Genomic DNA, 23,025 nt, shown 5'->3' on the forward strand with positions numbered 1-23,025 from the left:
TAGACGCGATATGAAGTGTTGTTTTCTAGAGGACAACAACAACAACAACAACGAATCCGCGTGCCATTGTGTAGTACGTGCCGCCCAGAAAGAAGAAGAAGTAGAAGGAACCCACCGCCATTGCTGTTTTTTGTCTGTGTTCTCACTCTAAAAACAAGCGGCGGCGTCCATCATTCGCCCATGCAGAAGTCCCCCACGCTCCCGTCGTCTCCCCTGTCTCCCGCCGGAGGGCCAGGGAAGCACCGGACACATCACCACAGCCCCAAGAAGCCGGGCCTCAAGAAGGCAGCCTCCGAGACTAAGGGCGACAAGAAGGCCGGTCTCTCCGTCGTGGGCGGTGGTCGACATCCCGGTCAGTCGAGGTGAGGCGTTAGTTAGTGCCGTGTCCCTTCTGCTCTGTTAAATGAAAGCTCTATTTAAGCTTTGTTTTACAGCGATGCCTTTCTTTTGGACGGCACCCGCGATGCATTAGTGGTACAGGAAATGCTCACATGTCCAACGTTCTTGGGCAAAATTTGTTGAAGTTAAAAAACTGTAAGATACTTGCAAATAAAAAATCTCTGCCTCTCCCGTAAACGAGAGTAGAGTAAGCATGAAATGTTTACGGGCCTAATGTCATCTCGGTGGACACCCGAACCGCACCGTACAGGAAGGGAGGAACGCCACCACCCGTTCAGCGCGATGCCTTGCCATTTGAACGCAAGGTTTTTTGAGGAAAGGAAATGGCGCAGTAATTCTCTGCCATCTCGGTGGACACCCGAACCGCACCGTAAAGGAAGGGAGGAACGCCACCACCCGTTCGGCGCGATGCCTTGCCCTTTGAACGCAGTGCTTCTCCCCCGGGCCCCTGTGCGCCTGCGCGGCTTTGCTTCGATGCGCGAAGCCCCTAAGAGATCACGTATGACAACGAAGTGTAACGTGGCATTTATGTGCTTTTTGCACGCGTTATTAGAAATCGGAAATTATAATTCCGTGCATTATCAAACCCACAGCTCCACTGATATCTTGATAAACATTGAGAAGGCACTGGCAGCAGTTATTTTTTGTGACTCGTTTGGAGACCAACCGTTGCTTGCATGCCGGTCGCGTAGGAGGGCTTAGAGAGTCTCGTTAAATCTCGTTAAGTCTCGTACGGTGCCCGGATGTTCTCGTTTCAGAGCCCGGATGACTGGAATTCAGTGCCCGGATGAGTGGATTTTAGTGCCCGGATGACTGGAATTCAGTGCCCGGATGACTGGAATTCAGTGCCCGGATGAGTGGATTTCAGTGCCCGGATGACTGGAATTCAGTGCCCGGATAAGTGGATTTCAGTGCCCGGATGAGTGGATTTCAGTGCCCGGATGATGGCTCTCGGTCTCGGCGTGACGTCACCACACTGCCGACAACGGGAGCTAAAAGCATTTCATGCTTAAAATTACGACGAACTTTAGCGGCTAAAGTGGTGAAAGGCGAAAGCCTGAGTGCTGCATTCCGCTACGCGATTGTTCACTTCATTTTCTGTTGGTGCATTAATTAACTGCCACTTAATTACGCTTAATCTTTACCTTTAGGAGTGGAACGCGACAGCGTGTTGTAGAGCTGCCAGGGAGTCCACGGAACGCCACCACCCGTTCGGCGCGATGCGTTGCCCATTGAACGCAACGCTTTTTGAGGAAAGGAAATGGCGCTGTAATTCTCAGTCATCTCGGTGGACACCTGAACCGCACCGTACAGGAAGGGAGGAAGTGGGAGTGAAAGAAGAAAGAGGGGCCGTAATGAAGAAAATGAAAATTGTATTTGAGGAAAGGAAACTACGCAGTAACCGTCTCACATATTTCGATGGACACCCGTCAAAATTCACGCACAGTGACGTCACGACCATTTCGACCAATCTGAAACGCGGACAAATTTGCTAACACGTCTTGGTCGCGACAGTATGAGCGATTAAAGGCTTTCGCCTTAATACTGAAGATAAATGTCCACTCTTCCGACATGTAGCAAAACCTTGCTTTTATGGTGCTTCCATCGCTAGCATCGAGCAGTTAAGACCGCCATAGAAAACCAACGGGGAACACTTTTGACGATAGCAAAAATGTTAATAGCAAAAAAAATTCAAGCCTGCCGACGGGAAATCTGCTGTTAAATTGATATAATTTATTTAAACGTCTCGAACTACTTCATGGCTCCTGGTTAAAGGTCATGAAAAACTCCTGCTATAATTTAACTGCTAATAAAAATGATATCCTGGCAGGTCTGTCTCGACGTTGCCATTAGAGCCGGAATGTTGGCATCCTCTACAACATATCATCTGTGGCCGGGCCCATACGGCTCGCAACGGGTTGTTTATTGCGCCGGCGGAGCGATTCTTTTTTCATTTACGTCCCTGTCCCTCAACAATTACTTTATTATTAAAGAGCTATAAATTAGAACAACGTTCAGTTTCCTGCCGTAGAGTGAAAGCATGGTACCTCCTCAGAGATCTGATATGCGAAGTTCTGTTCTTCAAGCATTGAGCTCGAGCCGCAATACAAGAAGGCTTAGCAGAGGTAATTTTGGGTAGAAGCTGACCTCATTTTAAGGATACGAGGAGGACATGCTTGGCCGTCCGCCTCTGTGTTGAAAACATCATCTCCGAGGTTTTCTATTAATTTCATTCGCTACTCCCAGCAGTGTCAATTTACCTTGCCATCAAGGAAAGGTGAACAAGCACTTGACTTTGTTACAGCACCACAAAATACGACGGAAAAAGTAGAACAGGCTAAGTAACACGGTGCTGTCAGCTACTACTTTGCCCGTCTTTGCGGACAGTCAAGAATTTCGATGAGATCGATGAAAAAATTTGCCGGAAGAAAGGGAAGGCAAGGCTGGCACAGAAGAGCTAATCGGCGATCGATGGGATGGGCCTTTTTCCGCTGCGAGCGCAACCTGGCGTCCGATAATAATCACACTTCTGAAAGATACAATAAAACCCAGCCTGTCGTAAAATGGGGCCGTGTCGTCTGTTGTGGTGTCGTAAACCAAAATCGTCATTCCCTGCCGTAATGGAAACGCTCCAGTTTTTTTTATAACTTACTTAATATAAATTACGAGAAGTCCACGTGGCGGCTTCCAAAGTGTCCTTTTCCTTTTTAACTTTCCTTCTGCGTACCTATCTCCCCACTGCTATGTTTACTACCTATTAACCTGGCTAATTTTTAACGTTTACAATGAACTTAAGCGCCTGCTTTCGGCGTGTTTTGACTTTTGTTCCCTGATGTCATTCTGTTGCCGTTTTCTTTGAATGTCTTTTCTACTTCAAACGCTGCTGTTACTTTCTTTTGGCACGACTACGCGACATGAAATTCGAAATGTTCTACCACTGCGGCCCCAGCATATACCAGGTGTCCCAGGTAAATGTAACCAAGCATTTAAAAAACACGGTGTCCTAGCCGTCTGAAACCAAATGAGGGCTTTTTAAAGTCGCGTGACCTAGTCTGTAGTATTTTTTCGTTCAAGGTTGACTAATTAGTTAAGCTTAATTAACTAACTTTTTAATTATTGACCTGAGGAACAAAGCGTCAATGGAAAAGTTGTAGATCGCTTTGAGAAACAGCTTACTGAGACATTTGCAGCAAATTATATTTACGTAAAGTAGCTTTTTACCGGCCTTTAACCATAACCCGCACATTAAGAAAAAGCTTCCACATGACAACTTTGCCACTTCAACGTCCCAAGACGCGCCTTAAAGAATAAAATCTATTTTTTCCTGAAGTCCTCTCCTCGATGAGACTTTGGGTGCACATTGGGGCAGAGAAGTGAGCGAGCAGCTGGTCACGTGACAACTTTCTTTTAAGGCCAATAAATGAAGCTACGTAAATCGTAACTTAGCACTACTAGCGGTTTTTCGAGGTGATCTAAAACTTTTGCGTTGACACTTTTTTCCTGAAGTCAATAATTAAAAAGTTAGGTAATTAAACTTAACTAATTAATTAATTTTGAAGAGCGAAGAAAATACTCAAGACTAGGCCACGCGACTATGAACAACCCTGAGTTAGTTTCACTGGACTAGGACACTTCGCCTTTTTTAAAAGTTTGGTTACATTTAGCTGGGACACCCGGTATATCTTGGTGCTGGGAATACTTCACCTTTGTTTTGGACTTTGGGCACGGTGGGCCACCGGGGCTTCTCCATGGAGTGCGTTGACTGATGCATTCCTTCTATTCTTCTTAGGACTGTATTCAAACCGGGCTCGGATGAACGTAATACCAAAAAGCACGGCCAGCGCAAGACGCAAAAAAAGGAAGCCGTAGAGGATATACTCTCCGCTGACAAGGGCCTTCCGATATCGGACACTTGCTCTCCAACTTCACCGATGTCTCCCTCCTTGCCACATCATGTAAGTGTTGTCGGCCTGTGCACTGAATGCGCCATCTCTTATAAAAATGGTCAGCACACCCCTAAAAATGCGAAATTTTGACACGAATGTGCACCTCGGCTATGGCTTTTCTATATACTTCTTATAGACTATTTCCTTCCTATAGATATTTCCTTTTGAATATTTGAAGTGTATAGACTGTCTATCGATAAAAGTTGCTAAAAGTGTGTGCCTGTAAATCTATAGATTGTCTATATACAGTGTATAGCATTATTTATTGTGCCTATAAACTGCTCTAAACGATTTGTCTATGGGAAGTCTACAGACATTATTGACAAAGTTTGGGGACAGTCTATGGACTGCCTAAAGAAATATTTGTAAGTGATAAGTCGGGAGTACATGAAACAAATGGGGGTGTGAGCCTTGTCGTTTCTGCCATTTACACTTTAAAATCTCTCGAAAAAAAAGTTAAAAACACCAGCTCCTCAAGGAGAACCGCTAATTGCTTTAAAGGGACCGTCTGATGAGTGTCAATGGAAATTTTTTGCGTAATCATATACAACATTCGAGGCATTACCTAGTTTTTTGAAATTAGAAATATTTCCAAGAGTAAGTTGCGACACCCACCTTTTTCACGAGCATCTAAAGAGCGGTATCAGCGTACGTTAATACCCAACATGATCGCATGCGTTCAAGTTTACTTCCACTGACCCGTACTCGGTCTCAAACTTGTAATACTATTCGTATACACCACTCACTCCCCGACACATTCGCATTCATAATCCACCCATTGCGCTCACCGCCACTCTCATTCACGTGCGAATAGGTGCAGTCGCTACTGTGGCAACCTGCTTCTTGCCTCGTGCAGACGCAGAAAGCACTCAGAGAGCTACATCGCTAATCTACATCATCACCGAATCTACTTACATCTGACAAGCGCAAGCAGATTCTCTACACTAGTTAACATTTTCTAATTTGTAAATAGTAAGAGAATATTCAATCTATTCAATCTATACAATTATAAGCTAACACTTGCATTCCAGCGCGAATTAAAAAGTCATCTTGAATCTTTGCATGAGTTGTCTTTACTGGAAAAAAGAACTGTTTGTTACCCTACACGTCATAAAGAGGAGTGGATTGTACCAACTCCTAGAACCAACTATGCAATGGAAAAATTATCCTTCACCCTTCCAACACTATTAAATAACTATAAAAAATCCGGGACTGACCTGTTTAATATATCTAAACGCTAATTACGACAGCTTCACTGCATACACTCCTAAAAATTGTACCTTTGTTCCTATGATAAGTATATTTAATCTTTTGTTTATTGTACCTCTTTGTGCCCTCTGTATTTATTGCATTGTTGTTGTTTTTTCTTCTTTTTTCTTTCTACTGTATTTTATTTTGGCTCTGCTAAATCGCGAAGAGTTTAGATGTGTATATTTATGTTGTTCCATGCCTTGCTGCTGTTGCCCTGTACAGGGGGGTTGTGGGCCTTTGTCAAGCTGCCGTTTACGAGCAGCTTTTACCCACAACCTCCTCCATCATACCGATGGAAATAAAGATTATTATTATTATTATTATTATTATTATTATTATTATTATTATTATTATTATTATTATTATTATTATTATTATTATTATTATTATTATTATTATTATTACATGTCTACTTAGGGCAGGTAGTGACCGCAGATCCGGTTCATGAGAGGGAAATAACTAAAAGAATAAGAATGGGGTGGAGCGCATATGGCAGGTTCTCTCAGATCATGAATGGTAGTTTACCAATATCCATGAAGAGAAAAGTGTACAACAGTAGTATCTCACCGGTACTCGCCAATGGGGTAGAAACGTGGAGGCTAACAAAGAGGGTTCAGCTTAACTTAAGAACGACGCAGCGAGCTATGAAAAGAAAAATGATAGGTGTAACGTTAAGAGATCGGAAGAGGGCGGAGTGGGTGAGGGAACAAACGCGGGTTAATGATATCCTATTTGAAATCAAGAGGAAGAAATGGGCTTGGGCAGGGCATGTAATGCGAAGGCAAGATAACCGCTGGTCCTTAAGGGTAACGGAGTGGATTCCTAGAGAAGGCAAACGTAGCAGGGGACGGCAGAAAATTAGGTGGGCTAATGAGATAAAGAAGTTTGCGGGGATACAGTGGCCGCAACTGGCGAAGGACGGGGTTAATTGGAGAGACATGGGAGAGGCCTTTGCCCTGCATTGGGCGTAGTCAGGGTGAAGATGATGATGATTATGAATTTGTAAGTAGAGTATAGCTCTTCCATGTCTTTCTTCGCTGTCGCTCCCCTCTTGTACGTCTCACCGTTCCGTGGACTAGAAAAACACTCATCGCACCAGAACTTCTCCACAGATGGTACGCCACTGATTTCACAACACAATACCCTCACTGCGAGGAGGGCCCAGGCATATCCAGCCACGTGGAATCGGCTTGCCAAAACAACCCCAACATCCGCCCTCCCCCTGTCCCCAACTACCCATGGACCAGAGACTCCAGGACCAGTGACGGGTGGCTAAAATATATTGTAACTGGCACTACCTGCAGCAGCTCTAAACTTTGTCATTTTGTACATTTTGTATGATTTTTATAAACCACTGCTACAAAATAGTGACCTCTGCAACCACCACATACTGGACCACCTAAACAACCTCCGCTGTCAGGTATGTAGCGTTCAACCTGACAACAATCATGTGTGTTGGACATGTGCACGTGCCACATAGTCGCTGCATTACGTACTTCCCACACAGACCCCTCGTTCACCCCGAGTTCCCTGCTCTAGGGAGAACTGAGCCCTTCCACCCGCTATGCACCGCCGCTCATGTTGCCTCACATCAGCCATCTCTTGGGTAACCTTCATATCCCGCCGAACTGTACAGTAATTTGGGCGTATTGCTTTCTTTTTCACCTATTTTGTCGCTGCCGAGTATAATGGTTTTCATTGATGTCCTCGAAATGGGAAACACTGCAATTTTCGACGCATTTCTTTTGTATTTTCGACTGTGTGCTTCGTTAGTAATGTGTCTGTACCGCTCCTGCCTAAGGCCTTTTTTTAAAACTAGCAAGCAATATTGTACAGGTGAATGCATTGTGAGGCAGGGATTTATTTAAAGGAACTAGGACGACGGGATCAGCGGCGAAAACAGACCGAGGACAGCTAGGTTGAGCACAGACACACGCGGCGATGGCAATGCACCTGAAGTGCATGTTAATCTTTGTGTTTCTTACGGATGTGTGTCTCGTTTTTTTACAAATAAACTGCAGCCTGTACCCACACCCTGTGATCAGTGTCGGGAACCTATATGTTTATTAAAGTTTCTGTCTCTCTCTCTCTCTTTGCTGCTCGCAGAGTTCTTCGTGGAACGCCAGTTCGAGCCAGTCGCACCACCGCACGCCGACAGGCAAGCCCCTGTCTTCCTCCCCTCGCCTGTACGCGTCAGTCGCAGTCATCGCGGCCATTGTAGCGGCCGCAGGCCTCGCACTCGTCGTCCTCACCGTGCGCCGGAACCTCACTGCACCACGCATGGGCATCTATTCCCAGTGCTCAACGAAATCGTGCCTAGCCTACCAGCGCCTGTTCACTTCGACCGTTGACCCAAAAGTCAAACCTTGTGACAACTACTACAAGTACGCTTGTGGAACCTGGTTGCGAACACATGCCGCCGATAAGCGCATGTTAGGCCACTATTGGCTAGAACTAGCAGAGGAAATCGAGGGCAGACTCAGAAGCATGAAGATATCCAAGACGAGCCGGCATCCGATCCACAACGCGGCCCACTTCCTGAAGGTGTGTCTCAGCGTCACTAATTCCTCACATATGGACAGCCTCAAGGAAGTGCTCGCCCGAGCCAACATCACCTGGCCCCATCCCAACAGCAAGCCTGATTTCTTAAACTCCTTATTCTACATGTCGCTGGATTTGAGGAGGAACGTCCTCTTCAACATCCGACTCGTTCGCGGAGAATCCGGGCTCTGGCGACTATACCTGACGTTTTCGGAGTCGGCGCAGAGATTGCACAAGGAATTCCTAAAGCAGATCAAGACTCGCCACTTGGCTGACCACCTTCGAGAGATGTACCGCGCTTTCGGCGAGCTGAACGAATCTCGTCTTAATGAGATGCTGCGCCACTACGTCGACATGGCCGACTTGTTCGAACACTTCTCGAGGCCTGGGCGCGGCAGGCGTCAGCTCACCAACGGCACTCGGCTCCTCCAGTATTTTCCCTCGGTGCCCGCTAAAAGATGGAACGACGTCCTTTCTAAGCACGCCAACGTCTCGCTGAACGAGCTCGACGGGCTCGTGACCAATGCTCCAGACAACCTCCACGCCGTGTCCAGCCTCCACCAAAAGCGAGGCGAAGAGCTTGTTAACGAACTCGTCGAGGGACTGGCCGTGCAGTCGCTGATCATCTTCACCGACTTCGCGCTGCTGTCAAGCTTCTACCAGGACAGTCAGCTGGCGATGAAGGACGTCCACCACAAATGCTTCACGGTCACGTACCATATTTACGGCTACGCCATCAACGACCTCTATCGCAACTTGACTCATAAGGGCGAGCGCTTTGTCAAAGGTCTCGCCGAGAAGCTACGCAGGGCCTCTGCGGGAGTTCTGGTGGGCAACGCGTCGGGACACTCGGATCAGCCGCCGGCGAAGACCAGGCATCTGGACATTGCACTTCGCACGTTCGAATGGTCCAGGCCGAAGGAGTACATGGCGCTGTACGCCTTCCAACCGGAACTGACGGACAGTCCGCTGCGGAACTACGTGCTCGTATCGGCCTACTTGAAGTCCTTGCCGTACGATTCCGAGCGAAAGTCCGCCATTGTGGAGCGCTCGGACAAGACATTGCCGATGTTCTGGGGCTTCCGCCCGACTATAGAACACTTCCACTACCCTTTTTATGCGCCCGACGCCAGCCTCGGCGTTTTATACGCAGGCATCGGTACAAGGCTGGCGGCATCTCTCTTCTTCGACTACGTGGAGAGAAAAAGCGTCCCGGAGCAGGTCAGTGCTGTCATTCAAGACATTTCTGAGGCAGTACAATACTCCGAAGATTTAGCAGTAACGCGTGTGCACACAGCAGGTGCGACACCTGTGACGTCGCCTGCAGGTAATACTCTGCGTGTGCGACGAGGCTATGCGCATGCGCTCTGTGCTGTAATTGCAATTATTTTGCTGCGCAGTATAGTGAAGTATAGTATAGTGTAGTATAGCACAGTATAGTCACTGATAATTTCTAATTAGTTGCCGCATGGTGTACGCTATGCCTTGTATTTGGTTTCATTGACCTAAGTCAAGATCCTCTAGCAGCTTTTATCCAGGAAACCATCCCGTAATGTCTGGTGAATAAAACTCAACTGAATTGAAGCCTTTGCCCTGCACTGGGCGTTATCAGGCTGATGATGATGAAAACACCAGCGCCAATGGTCAAACGCGCATGCGCGTAGTCTCTAGTTCATGCGCGCAGTATTGGGCATTCGGTTTATCAACAACTTCGATGGATCAACTTTTCCAATAGAGATGTAAATTGCTCAGAATTCGCATTTGTCCGCAACATTAGAGCCTCTATATACCGCGGTACGGTGTGTTAATAACGCCTGAGGGCACAGCCTTTGTACCTGTCCCCCCCGCATTCAATTCGACGAGCCATGAGGCTATGGATTTGCAGATAGGCGATGGTGTTTGGCTGCATAGTTTGGCTTCACCTGCGCTTCCGAGGCCACAGCGCCTGCGCGTTGCGTCGTCACAGACGCACGTGATTAGCAGCAGCACAGGTATCGCCGGTTGTGCGCACACACGTTAGCGTTAACTCTTCGGATCCAGTACTGCACGCCTTTAACGGTCCCGTCAACATTTTTTTTTTGAACACCTAATTTTGTGCACGGATGTACGAAAACCGGTTCTCTGTCGAACGCGCCAGTTGTGCCCACGTAATCTAGATTAGTATATGGTAATTAGTGCTCTGACAGGTCACGGGATCTAGGTTATTATATGGGAGTTAGTGCACTGACGGGAGTTAGTGCTTCGTAGCTGATCGACAACTAGCTAAGCAAGGTAACGGAGTGGATTCCGAGAGAAGGCAAGCGTAGCAGCGTCAGAAAGTTAGGTGTGCAGATGAGACTAAGGAATAAACCTCAGTGAAACGGCGAGTTGAGCGAGTTGGTACATACTTGAAAAAAGTGCACTGACGGGAGTTAGTGCTTCGTAGCTGATCGACAACTAGCTAAGCAAGGTAACGGAGTGGATTCCGAGAGAAGGCAAGCGTAGCAGCGGCAGAAAGTTAGGTGGGCAGATGAGACTAAGGAATAAACCTCCGTGAAAAGGCGCGTTGAGCGAGTACATACTTGAAGAAAACAGTGCAGCATTGCTGCGCTCCGCTGTTTTATTCAAGAGACTAAGAACTGTGCGGCGATACGGTGGCCGCTGCTGGCAAAAGACAGGGTTAGTTGGATAGATATGGGAGAGGCCTTTGCCCTGCAGTGGGCGTAGTCAGGCTGGTGATGATGATGATGAAGCAGCGAGGTGCTTTACTCTTGTTCCCTGCCACCGCCAACGCAGGACGCCATTTATGAGGAGAACTTGAACTGCATCAATCCACTGAACAAGCGCGAGGCCAGAGATTTGGTGGGTGCCGTGGCTTCTGTGCCGCTGGCGTGGCGCACCTTCGAGGCGGCCCTCGCCGCCAACGGAAGCGAGGCCCACCTGGCCACAGGCGTGCCCCCGGCCGACCCGAGGCAGCTGTTCTTCCTCCTGTTCTGCTGCCTCCAGTGCGGAGCCGACCGAGGGGAAGAGACCTGCAACGAGCCGCTGAGGCACAGCCGAGACTTTGCGCGCGTCTACGACTGCGCCCCCGAGTCCAGGATGAATCCGAACAAAAAGTGTGTCATGAGCGCCTAGTGCACCCCGCATAGTGCCATTTTAGGAACGCCAGTACCCCCTTGTGCATCGCAGATGCCTTGTGCACTGTTGAAAGGAGAAGTAATTAGAACACGCACGCGATATTGACGCTGCAGTCCCCCATTACAAGCTGGCTGAACGGATATGCGAGGCTTTGAATGGAAATCTATCGACAATGAACTTTTGGTGTGATGCCAAGCATTAGAATTTCGGTGGTGCATTTTTTTTCTGTCGAAACGGCGTCAAATTAAATATACCAGTGGTACCTGAAAGCGCGCACGAAATATACACAAATAGTCTTTATAAACGAAACAGTTTAAAGTTGGCGCAGGTTCTTCTATGACACTTGTCAACTCCGGTTGAGGCCGAACACCCAACTTTTGAGGCTCTAAGTCTGGGCTCCGAGAATATTTTGGTTTATTCTAATTGTGCACATGTTCGTTGAAGGTTTTTGTTTTGTTTTTTTCTTTCATTATGAGAGCTTGCGTCAAGTTTCAAGTAGACAAGAAAACCGGAACAATTTTAGGACTCATGGCTACGAGCATTGTGCCACGGATAAAGTCAGGTGTTCACACATTAAAATTTGAATATAGCATCACATCTATTATTGCGGGGGGGGGGGGGGGGGGGGTATGCAGCGTTGCCCGAGGCTCCATACATCAAACCACGTGGTTTCGGGCGCTCATGCTTCAGATGAAGGAATTCGTTTTACAGCCATAGATCGAGCTTTACAGGAAAGTTCTGTTTATGTACTGCCGAATCGAATGCCCAAAAAAAAATTTTCGTTCGATCTTTGCGGGATTTTATTGCACCATGAATTTTTTTTTTCGGTCATATTTTGATTAAAGATTCATCGTAGGAGAAAACCGTTTCATTGTCAAGGACATTGATCGCTCTCACGTACTGCCCTGTGTATAATATCAGTCTGAGTGGTTGTCCAATCTAAACGACATCTGAGCGAGCCTATGCGATGAAGTGACCATGGGCGCTGCTCTGCACTTCAGACCTCGACGCACGTTCCCTCGGACGGCGGGACTCGGAGTCGTAGCTGCCCGCGATGCGCTGTTGGTGCTCCGCAAGGCGTCCTCGTCATCGGGGGAAGCGTGTCTTATCGACGAGACACCGCAGGCGTTGACGTCACGCGTGACGTCACATTTCTCGAGGCCCGTGGCGATCACAGCGCCGACGTATTCAATCTCCTCCGCCCACTTGTGCTTCTGGATGGGCAGCTCATCGTCGGAGCTGAAGATGGTTGCACTGGACGCCTCACGGCGGACGGCTCCTTCTGCGAGTGCAAGAATTTTTCTGTTTTTTTTTTCAGACAGACAATTAGCACCACACAAATAATTTACTATATTTCCCCGAAGTGTGTGTTACCTTTTGGTTGATTTTCTAGGGGCTTCGTAGCAAAAATCGCCGCTTAAAAAACTTTCAGGTGAGTCTAAAGACCAAATCGGAAGTTCGTGCACTCTACCGTTGACGGAATGGAAATGGGCGTGGAAGACTAGTATCATATGTTGTTGCTGCCAAAATGATCAGTTCTTAGCCCAGCTCCACAACAGCCAGTTTCCTGAAAGGTGAACTTAAATAATAAAAAAGGTGCAGTAGTCATGGCCTCTACAATGACACCAGGGCGTCCACCCCCCGTTACAAGTGGATAAGCAAGGTTGCCTTCCTCGTCGAGGAGGCGCCTTCCCCACGATACTTCCCGGCATGGCCCCTCAATACCACTATCAGCCAATCTGGGTCGCAAAAGAACACTGAGTACCATCTCCTTTCTCTGAGATCTTGTTGCCTTCCATACCCGCAGCCCGAGAGCATTTTTGTTCAGAGTGAGTCTGGCGCTAAAGATAAGGCATGCCTCATCGATTCAAATGCCGCTTAGATCAGCTGGTGCTGACAAATCAATCACACTCCCACCACCAACCTTCATTTCTCTCTCCCATTTGCTAACCTCCGTGTTGATGCATTTACGCCGAGGGAAAATATTTATGCCAGAACTAGCGACATCCCACGAGAACTGAGCGAACAAATGTTTGTTCTCTTTCTATACGTGAACGGCGCCTTTATAGAAGCGAACCCATCAGCCAAAACGCTGATAAAATGTGTCCAACGCACGTTTTGAGAAATTAAGTTGAAATGTCATCCGGACCTGATCCTTTTCTAGAATCAAGATGCAAAAACAGGTTCAAAAAATTTTTATCTAGTTATATTGAAAGTCACTTGATTAGTGCCACTTTTTTGCGGTGTCTCTAACAAGAACATTTATATGGTTTGAAAGTCCTTACTGAAAGGATATTCAATATCCCTTTCCTTTCGGTGACAGTGCGGTCGCAAATGCCTGTTTTGTCGAGCTTGTTATTAATCTTTGTGGGAAAGAAATTTCCAGAACTTTCGGTGATTATCTGCGACAAAGCGTCAGAGAGCTTCAATCAAGTATTGATCTCGGCTTTCAGGCAGTTTTTTGGCAAGAGTTGATGTAAGTTGCCGAATAAATGCGGTGTTGGCAGTTTTGTATCTACGGTGACACTTGATATAGCGCTCGAGGCAGTACATACACAACAATTTTCTACAAAAGCATATTTGAACGGGAAAAATTTTATGAGTAATTTTTTCATATACTGTAAGATTTCACTAAGACACACAATATATCTGCAGATCTCCCATGGGCAGACTAGCTTTGTTTTTGCTTTTAACGTTTATGCTATCGTCAAAAGCGCTCCCCTTTGGTTTTCTAAGGCAATCTTCACTGCTCGATGAAAAACATTAAAAGAAATAAAGATCTTGCTGCTCATCGGAAGAATGGACCATTAAATTCAAAATTTCCGTAACACTATTTCATTACAATATGCCAATACGCGGGTTCGATCCCGGCCACGGCGGCTGAATTTCGATGAAGGCGAAATTCTAGAGGTCCGTGTGCTGTGCAATGTCAGTGCACGTTAAAGAACCCAGATGGTCATAATTTCCGGAGCCCTTTACTACGGCGTGCCTCATAGCCTGAGTTGCTTCGGGACGTTAAACCCCAATAAACCAATAAACCAAACAATATGCCAATATTCAAAATTTTTGTCCAAGAATGTTTGCTCTACACCTGCCCAGAAACGCATCAAACGAGAAGCTACTCCAACTCGGAATCAGCAATACCTTCGATGAGCTTGCCGAGGCTCAATTGGGGGCACAACTCATCAGACTCAGAGGCTCCTCTACGGGAAGGGCGCTCCTGAGAAGGTTGGGTCGGAACACGTGCGGACTCATAGACAGATACGCGGACGTACCGGACGACCTTAGAAAGACCTTTAATGTAGGACCCCTGCCTAAAAACATGGATCCTAACCTACACGAGGACAGACGAAAAGCAAGGGCCGAGCAGATAGAAAGGAGGCTAGGCCGATCAGAGAACACAGTCTATACGGACGCCTCCATGTACGTACATGCAGGGAAGCGCTTAGCCGCTACGGTGGTAGTTAATAGCACAGGAGACATGGCCACATGCGCCTCAGTGGAGGTCGTGGGCATAACGGAGGCCGAGGAAATTGCCGTCGCGCTGGCGGTAGCAGAAGGCTATAGGAAAGGCCGATCCCTAAACATCTTAACAGACTCGAAAGACACGTGTAAAAACTATACGAAGGGCAGAATTAGCGGCATGGCCCTCAGGATAATCAGTGGGGCAGCAGCCTCTGCTGAGAAGACACCCATACAACACATAATCTGGGTCCCAGGCCACGCAGGCGTAGCGGGGAACGAAACAGCAGACAGCCTAGCTCGAGGGCTTACATACCGAGCAGGCATGTCAGATGTTCTGGAGCTTCAGCTACTAGCATGCGAGGGGGGATACACAGAGACATTACAACTATACAGAGGGACTAGTTTCAAGTACCCACCACCACACAAAGCCCTCACGAGGGAGGAAGCAGTCGGCTGGCGTAGGCTACAAACAAACTCCTTCCCCAACTTGTACATCTATAACAAGATGTCACCAACACAATACAGAGCAAACTGCCCCTGGTGCGGCGACACACCCACACTATACCACATCACATGGGAGTGCGAACGAAATAAAGCATTCCACCAACACGAATTCCCGAGTGCGGAGCAATGGGAGAGCCGGCTCACCAGCAGCGAGCTCGCGGCCCAAAGGGCCTTAGTGCGGCACGCTACTGATGCAGCGCGACTCAGTGGAGCCCTGGACTAGGGGCCCAACCTTGCTGAAGAGAAGCCTCAAGTCGCCGGCGCCACGAAAGACGACGGAGGCTTCGAATCCGCGAATCTCTTAAAAGATCTAAATAAAAGTTTTCTACATACATACATACATTGACATCTCTCTCTAGCAATCGATTGATTTGTCCTGTCAGAGATTAAGTTCCGTACATAGTGGTGGAAAATAGACCAGAAATTTTTTAGTCGAATGTGCACCATCAGTCGTCTGAATAATGAGTAATTCTGAAATCGTCAGCTAAACCACATTTTTTTTTTTTTTACGGCAGCATATTTCCGGGAGCTGGGTTCAGAAAATCTTGCAAGAACGCCAAGGAAAAAATAAACTAACACGACCAGATATTGCATTGTGTACCTTAGTGCTATAGTTCTGTACGCTACTTCAACAAATTTCTCATTCAAATTATTTTGAAGGCAGTGCATGAAAAACCACATGGCGGGGCCCAGAAGAAAACACCTTGGGCCTGGAAGGGAGTTCATAACCCATACTGGCACTTCGCTGTGTCACGTAAGCTACCGCTCCCTGAAGTGTGCCTAATCGTGACGAGTAAACAAACCGAGTTATCCAAAGGTGTGCCATTGAAAAGCCAGTACTGAGACAGGAATTGAAATTATAGAAAAGTAGCGTAGAGCGTTCGCCCCTACTGAAATGTTGCATATGAGCCGCTCGTATGGAATTATGGGAACAAGGGAGTCCATAAGGTACAGAAAGTTAAATGGGAATACATACGGAGTCTATAAGCACTCTACAAACTTTTCAAATGGCTTTTATACAATACATAAAACGTCACATGGAGTCCGCAAAATTCTATACGAGCTTTCGTATAGTGCATACAGACTTCACATGCACCATATTGTCTCCATAAAATTTCTTATGAAGACGTGTGGAATTATGGAACTCCTCATACGGAAACTTTCATGGCAGCGACCGAAACATCCTTGCAGTGGTTTATAGCACATGGTAAAGGAATGAGGTGCTCTGAGGACCTCTCCAGTGGTCCTAGGACAACTCCTATGTGGTGCACCCCGCCAGGGAGCGCGCATCGAGGCACCCTCGGACTACATACAAATGCCGAGGGCTCACCTGTTGAGGAGTGGCTTGCGCTTTCATTGTGTCCGGTTGAGCCCATATTCTCGGGACCCGTGGCAGCAGCCCCCTGGGAAGGAGCGGAGCCCGCGTTCCCGGAGCTTGAAGGCTGCGACTGCGGTCTGGAGAGCACACTGGGTTTCTTTCGTCCAGGACAACAGTACCTGCAGGCAAACCGGTGCAGTCGAAGCAAAGTATTAACCGACGGTTTTGAGAAAAAAAGAAATGCTGGTAAAAAAACGAAGCCATGTTGAACGGTTTACAAGAAACCTCTTATAATGACCGCCGTTCAAATTGAAAGCATCGTTCACTGATGTTTTTATCCTTAAAAGGCGAGGCCTAGCTGACCACACGGCCATATTTATAGCATATTCCCGGAGGGGGTCTTTGCCCTTGGGGCGTATGTCCCATATGGCATAGATGTACCATGTATTTTTAAGAGAAGTCAGTGGCGTTCTTGAAAAAAAAAATTATGGGTTTAAAGCATGAGTGTCTTCCTCCCTCCACCCACTGAAGTAAAATTTGCCCCTCGTTTTTCATTGAACTGCAGTACGAGTACAATGTCGCCTCGCATGGGTTTTATTACCTTGCTGTATTCTTACTCGAGTGCAGCTAGCGAGCTATGTGACAACTTGCAGGTATTGTTGTTTTCTCATGCAAACTTCGAATGCGTGGAGACCAAGTGCAGTCGAGATACCACTCAAGAGCGAAGCGGCGAACATCCCCCAAAGGAAACTCTCTAGCCAATGGCGTCCGCCGTTTGTCATGACGTCTTGGTTAATCCCATTTCACGCAGGCACCTGCCAGCCCCACCTAAGCTGTCAACCTAGAAAATTAACCCCGACGTCATGAACAAATCGTCGATGACATTGACATTGACTACAGGGCTTACTTTGAGCAGCGCTTGCCGCTTCGTTCTTGAGTTCTATCCGACAGCAGTCAAATGGAGCTCAGGCACTGCAGTGAAGTGACAAAGCATCCGTGCAGCTGCGAGCACCTCTGAACACACCGACCTAATTACGAATTTGGTCGAACCGAGAGTGCCTATATAGCGCTGTCAGCTGAGAGAAGTCGGACCGGTTGTATTTCCGATTCGTCGTACGGCGAAACGAGGTCTTTGGATGCACGCGCGTCTTTTCCTTCTCGGCATTGGTAATGGTAACTCCGCAACGATTATTCGTTCATGCCAAGGAAACTGTGCACACACCGGATGCACAGGGATAGATTGCTACCCTTATAAAAACTTTTTGGAGAGTCTATAGACTGTCCATAGGCTTCTATCTATAAAGTTTATAGACTCTCTATAGACAAATCCTAGAGAACAGCGTATAGGCAATGCAAAAGCTATAGACAGTCTATAGACAATCTATAGATTTGTGGTCGTACACTTTTAGTAGACTTTTGTCTATAGACAGTCTATGAACTATGAACGCAAAAAAAATGAATATCTATAGGAAAGCAATAGAGTCTATCGGAAGTCAACAAACTGTTTATAGACCATTTTTATAAGGATACAGCGCCTGTATTCGCGCTGTTTTGCCTAATATGATCTAGCTCACACTGGCCCGACTAAAAAACTATCACCAATACTTGCTACGTATTCACAAGGCACCTACTGGACGACGACGAGGCTTAGCGTGAAAGGCACGACCACCAGGCCGATCTGCACGAGGGGCGAGTCCGGGAACCAGCCGCTCTGTTGCAGCACAGCCACATAGGTCTCGAACAGGTACTCCTGGTACAGAATGACCAGCAGCTCCCACAGAACCTCGAGGAAAAACTCCACAATACGATGCCCGTCCCCTGCGGAAGACATGAATTTTACCGGGCGATCAGACATCCGATACGTAAATTCTGCGACAGCAGGAAATTTTTAGCGCAGTCATTTTATGCCTGAAAAATAATTAATTAGAAATTATAAATAAATGCAACCACACGCCTCCGCTGGGATCCGAACCCACAGGCTGGTAGCATAAGAGAGTTCTAGCACAGCTTCTGCCCTCACCGCTCGATCACTTTCCACGTGACACTAGCCGTATAGTACAGGGCTTTTAAGTACGCCGCTATGGACGAGGGTGGCGCTGGTGAACACTCTCAAGGTTAGCTTACACGCAGCGTTAATACCCCCAAAAGTAGAGAATTGGACAGCCGTCACCACAGCTGAGTTGGTTGAACACCATACGCGAAGTTCGGAGGTCATGGGTTCGGATCCCACCGGGGTCGTGCGGTTGTTTTCTTATTCAGACATAAAATGATTGCACTATGATTCGCTCATTGATCAACACCGCCCAAAAAAGATAGAAACCAGAAACCTTTCCCGGTTAATTTCGTTGGCTTCGATGGCTGTTTGCTTCATTCACTTGTATGTCATAATAAGGCCTTCAGTTCCCTACCCTTGAAAGCTCCGAAGGTCCTGTGAAGCCTGTATAGCTTCCCTTTGTTACAGTATGGCTGTGCTCAGGTGGATGGTAATTAGTAACTACTCCCACGATGGAAACCCACTCGAACCCGGGAGATTCCCCTGCACACATTCTACTAGACTATATTTATACATCTTGCGACAAGCCATGCGCCGCTATCTGAAGCCAGGCCTGCTAAATGAACGTTGGGAATCACTTTTAAGATCGACGCCTCCATGTTTTACACGAGTTCTATTGATTGTGTTTCTTCATTTGCTCCTTTGCCCATGTCGAAAGCATGAGCGCTTTTAAACGACCAAGCCTGCGTATTTCCCAACATAATGACTTATGGCAGTACTCAATTAGATTAAGTATTATTGAGACCCTGAAAGAGGTGTCTTGTCACTGCGTACACAGGCAGTGGCATAGTGCGACATACGCACTAAGCCAATGTTCACTAAAAGAGGAAACCAACTGTGGTGTCTAAACGACTCATCTCTCGAAGAACCAATTCTTCCTTAGCGATTAATGCAAAGGCACGTCTGCTACAGTTAGTCTCCCCCCGGAGTAACGACCCGTCTGAAAAACTAAGTGGCACATTTATTCCCATTCTGTCCACGTTCAGCTTTGATGGTGTGGTTTGGTTTATGGGGTTTAACGTCCCAAAGCGACTAAGGCTATGAGAGACGCCGTAGTGGAGGGCTCCGGAAATTTCGACCACCTGGGGTTCTTTAGCGTGCACTGACATCGCACAGTACACGGGCCTCTAGAATTTCTCCTCCAAAGAAATTCAACCGCCGCGGCCGGGATCGAACCCGCGTCTTTCGGGTCAGCAGCCGAGCACCACAACCACTGAGCCACCGCTACAGCGTTCAGTTTCAGCTTCAGCTTTGAGTGTACGCTAAACTAACATAAGTCGACCAAGTCAGCGCCTTCGTACAACCTATGCACTGACGCGAACGCGATCATGTGATGCTTACAAGCCGGGGAGATGTTGTCGGTGTCGGTGTCAAGCTCCTCTGCGGTTCCTTTCCGTCCCTCGGAAGCTGCGTCGCCACCTGGCCTCTCCACGGCGCCGGCATCGTGGTCCGGACTTGCGGTATCGGTTTCTACCGCTACGGCTTCATGATCAGCGGCACTGGCACTCTGAGCACTGCGGACAAATTGTGTTGAGGGTAATTTGGTTACCGTCGTTTTAACTGTCAGCATAGTACATCCACAGCAAGATAAATAACGTCCCTCTCCCGTCATCATCATCATCATCAGCTTGCCCACTGCAGGACAAGCCCCTTTTCCCTTATCTGTCCAATTAACCCTGCCTTGTGCCAGCTGCGGCCAACCTACACCCACAAACTTCTTAATTTCGGCCGCCCACCTAAGTTTCTGCCACCCTCTCCTACGCTTGCCTTCCCTTGGAATCCACTCCGTCACCCTTAAGCACCAGCGGTTATCTTGCCTTCGCATTACATGCCCTGCCCAAGCCCCTTTCTTCTTCTTTATTACGACTAGGATGTCATTAACCGATGTTTGATCCCGGACCCCTCTACCCTCTTCCTGTCTCAACGTTATATCTACCATTTTTCTTTCCATTGCTCGCTGCGTTGTCCTTAACTTAAATCGAACTCTTTTCGTCAGCCTGCACGTTCTGCCCTATAGGTGAGTACCGGTAAGAGACAGCTGTTATATGCTTGCTCACCTGACTATTGATCTGCTGCTCTGTGCAGTGCGTGCCTTTTCTTACAATCCACTCCGTTACCGCAAGAGAACATAGCTTGTCTTCCCTTCGCATTACATGAGCTGTCTATACCCATTTCCTTTTCTTGATCTCAGCTATGATGACATCCGACCCCTAACCCGCTTCCGCCCCTCGTGTCTAACCCTGCAGCCGGTAATTTTCCTTTCCATGATACGAGCAACGCTAAGGGCAGGGTAAAGTGTGCAGGTAATTCAGCTTCACAAGATTACTGAAGGTGGAAAAAGAAATGCGTGTGCAGTGTGCAGTGTGCCGCACTCACGTACCAGCCGGTTAGGACGACGCCAAGGACAACGGTTGCGCTGAGCACAATCGACGGCATGGCGCTTTGAGAACCGACCGTCTTCTTCTTTCCCGGTGCATACTTCCGCCTCGAGCTCTCTCAGTGTGGTGCATTTTAAAACGCCCACGTGACTGCGCATGTGCGTGCGATGCTGTCCACCTCTGTTCCTTGGACAACCGCGGTTGTGATAGTGGCGAAACCTTTATTACAAACACCCTTTGTCCAGGGCTTCAGAAGAGAGGGAAGAGGGTCCGGACTCTGAGGTTACCAATCCGGAAATATAGATGCAGTAAGTAAAAAAAAAAAAACATCCCGATCTTCAGTTAATCTCTGCCGCGGAGATTTTTTCTGTGGAGGGTTCAGTCGTGTGTCAGCATCTTTACACTTAAAAACTGTTTTAGGGACAGTGAACATCTTTGAACAGTGACGCCAAGTGGCGCGTTCGACAGGGATTTGTGGCGCACGCTGTGCGCAGATGCGCCAACTAGTGCCTCAGTGCGAGAGGCTGGCAGTTTAACACGGGGGGAGGAAGGAATGCTGTCATGTTTTCCAATTTTTAGAAATCATGTTAAGATGTTGTCCAGTTTTGTTGAAATGAGACGTCATGTTGGATCAAGCGTTTCATTAAGTGTCCTCATCGCGTCGGCGTTGAGGACACTTAAAATCTTAGTTGACGTCACCGTGGCATCAAGGAAAAATAATGTTTCCCAAGGTGCGAGAAACTGAAGCCAGGGCTCTCAAATTGCGAGGCTAGCCCGAAACTCATAGGTCACAACACCACTTTTTTTTTTCTAAACTTGGGATTAATTACAGTGAAAGTATGATCTACTTACACGACCTATTTACGAAACTCTTAGGAATCGCCACGAAAGGTCTCAAAAAGACAGAGCGCTAGGCGAGAGGTAAGGCTAACCCCATAAACCAAGAGGAGTTCCAGTTCGGTTTAAAGGCAATCTATTAATCCTCTTCCCTAAGATGTGCCGCGTTGCTTCTTGGCGAGCAAAGGTGAACATAGCATACACGGTGTTCTTTTTTTAACCATCTACAGATTTAAAAAAAAAATGGCGCTGATAGTATCCTGAATGCCGCCTTCAGGGAATGTATATTCGGCTCGCGGCGGACACTAGATAAGGACATAGGGGTCAAAATTATTTAATTAATTTGCCAAATTTTGTTAACTATCGTTTTAACTCCTGACTTTACGCTGCATATTGCAATCGCAATTTTGGAGACTAATGGTTGAACAAAGCAAATAGAATTTGCAGCATGTGCCTAAGTGCAACACGTGTTGAGATATTCGCGATTGAATTTTCAGCCTTTCCGGATCCGATTCGGAAACTGAACGCTGAGAGTGCACCGGAAATCCTGCCCACAATATTACGTAAGAGATTGACGAAATGATGACGACAACCGACGGCACCAAGGCTATAGCTGCAACTGCGGCAGGCAGGCGCTCGAGAAGAGCGCATAGCCACTGCTTGCGTGAGCAGCACACGCTCTTTTTTCGTCATTGGCATTGAACTTGGAGGCAGGCTTCCTGTCGTCAGCGGGCTCGAAAAAGCAGCACGGTGATAACGCGCAAGACTTCCTTTTCCGCTCTGGCTCGGACAAGAAAGGCCCGGCGGCATATCGGCTTGCCATTTATTATTTTTCACCGGAATCTCTACTGGTCCGCTGCCGGCTGTCAATTCTGTTAATAGAACGAACAAGGCTGCTGCAATGCTATACATATGAACTCTGAATGCGCGTTGGAATGGCAGAAAAGCTGCAACCGCGATACTCATTGACCGAGAAGGTGCAGATGGTTGTCGCCTGTGTGAAAACGGATGGCAACACTCGCCTCGCCTCCAGACTATACGCCTCCGAGAATCCTGGCCGCCCGGTTCCGTCACACTTGATGTTCGCTAAAATGCCCAAACTGCTTCGGACCACAGGATCTGTGCTTCATCCAAGGAAGGCAAAGGGAGTTATCCTGAGTGATGAATTCGAGATAAACGCCCTCGCCTACGTTAGTGCATACCCAGAAGCCAACA

At 47.5% G+C, this 23,025-nt stretch overlaps 2 protein-coding genes across 2 annotated transcripts; one reads left to right on the forward strand and one right to left on the reverse strand.

Annotated features, from left to right (window-relative positions):
* The first annotated feature begins 180 nt into the window (after positions 1-180).
* Positions 181-11,252, forward strand: LOC149335690 (endothelin-converting enzyme 1-like). The gene is made up of 4 exons (XM_089553995.1): positions 181-362; positions 4,190-4,355; positions 7,704-9,359; positions 10,914-11,252. The coding sequence occupies exons 1-4, from the start codon at positions 181-183 to the stop codon at positions 11,250-11,252; spliced, it is 2,343 nt and encodes a 780-aa protein (XP_089410121.1).
* Positions 11,253-11,957: 705 nt separating this feature from the next.
* LOC149335691 (uncharacterized) lies at positions 11,958-20,773 on the reverse strand. Its single transcript, XM_089553864.1, has 4 exons — positions 19,937-20,773; positions 18,174-18,360; positions 16,555-16,721; positions 11,958-12,537 (listed from the first exon to the last, which is right to left on the reverse strand). The coding sequence occupies exons 1-4, from the start codon at positions 20,544-20,546 to the stop codon at positions 12,173-12,175; spliced, it is 1,329 nt and encodes a 442-aa protein (XP_089409990.1). The 5' UTR covers positions 20,547-20,773; the 3' UTR covers positions 11,958-12,172.
* Between the last annotated feature and the right edge of the window lie 2,252 nt (positions 20,774-23,025).

The sequence above is a fragment of the Amblyomma mixtum genome, chromosome 7, assembly GCF_055824585.1.
Source record: "Amblyomma mixtum isolate Tamu chromosome 7, ASM5582458v1, whole genome shotgun sequence".
NCBI lineage: Eukaryota > Metazoa > Arthropoda > Arachnida > Ixodida > Ixodidae > Amblyomma > Amblyomma mixtum.

What these genes read in the sequence shown, in the direction of transcription:
- LOC149335690 (XM_089553995.1), top strand. Translation starts at nt 181, where the DNA reads ATGCAGAAGTCCCCCACGCTCCCGTCGTCTCCCCTGTCTCCCGCCGGA. An exon ending in CGACATCCCGGTCAGTCGAG is followed by an intron (nt 363 to 4,189) that starts GTGAGGCGTTAG and finishes TATTCTTCTTAG; the next exon opens with GACTGTATTCAAACCGGGCT. An exon ending in CTCCCTCCTTGCCACATCAT is followed by an intron (nt 4,356 to 7,703) that starts GTAAGTGTTGTC and finishes TGCTGCTCGCAG; the next exon opens with AGTTCTTCGTGGAACGCCAG.
- LOC149335691 (XM_089553864.1), bottom strand. Translation starts at nt 20,546, where the DNA reads ATGGAAAGAAAAATGGTAGATATAACGTTGAGACAGGAAGAGGGTAGA. An exon ending in CGACAACATCTCCCCGGCTT is followed by an intron (nt 18,361 to 19,936) that starts GTAAGCATCACA and finishes TGTCTTCCGCAG; the next exon opens with GGGACGGGCATCGTATTGTG. An exon ending in CGCAAGCCACTCCTCAACAG is followed by an intron (nt 12,538 to 16,554) that starts GTGAGCCCTCGG and finishes TTGCACTCGCAG; the next exon opens with AAGGAGCCGTCCGCCGTGAG.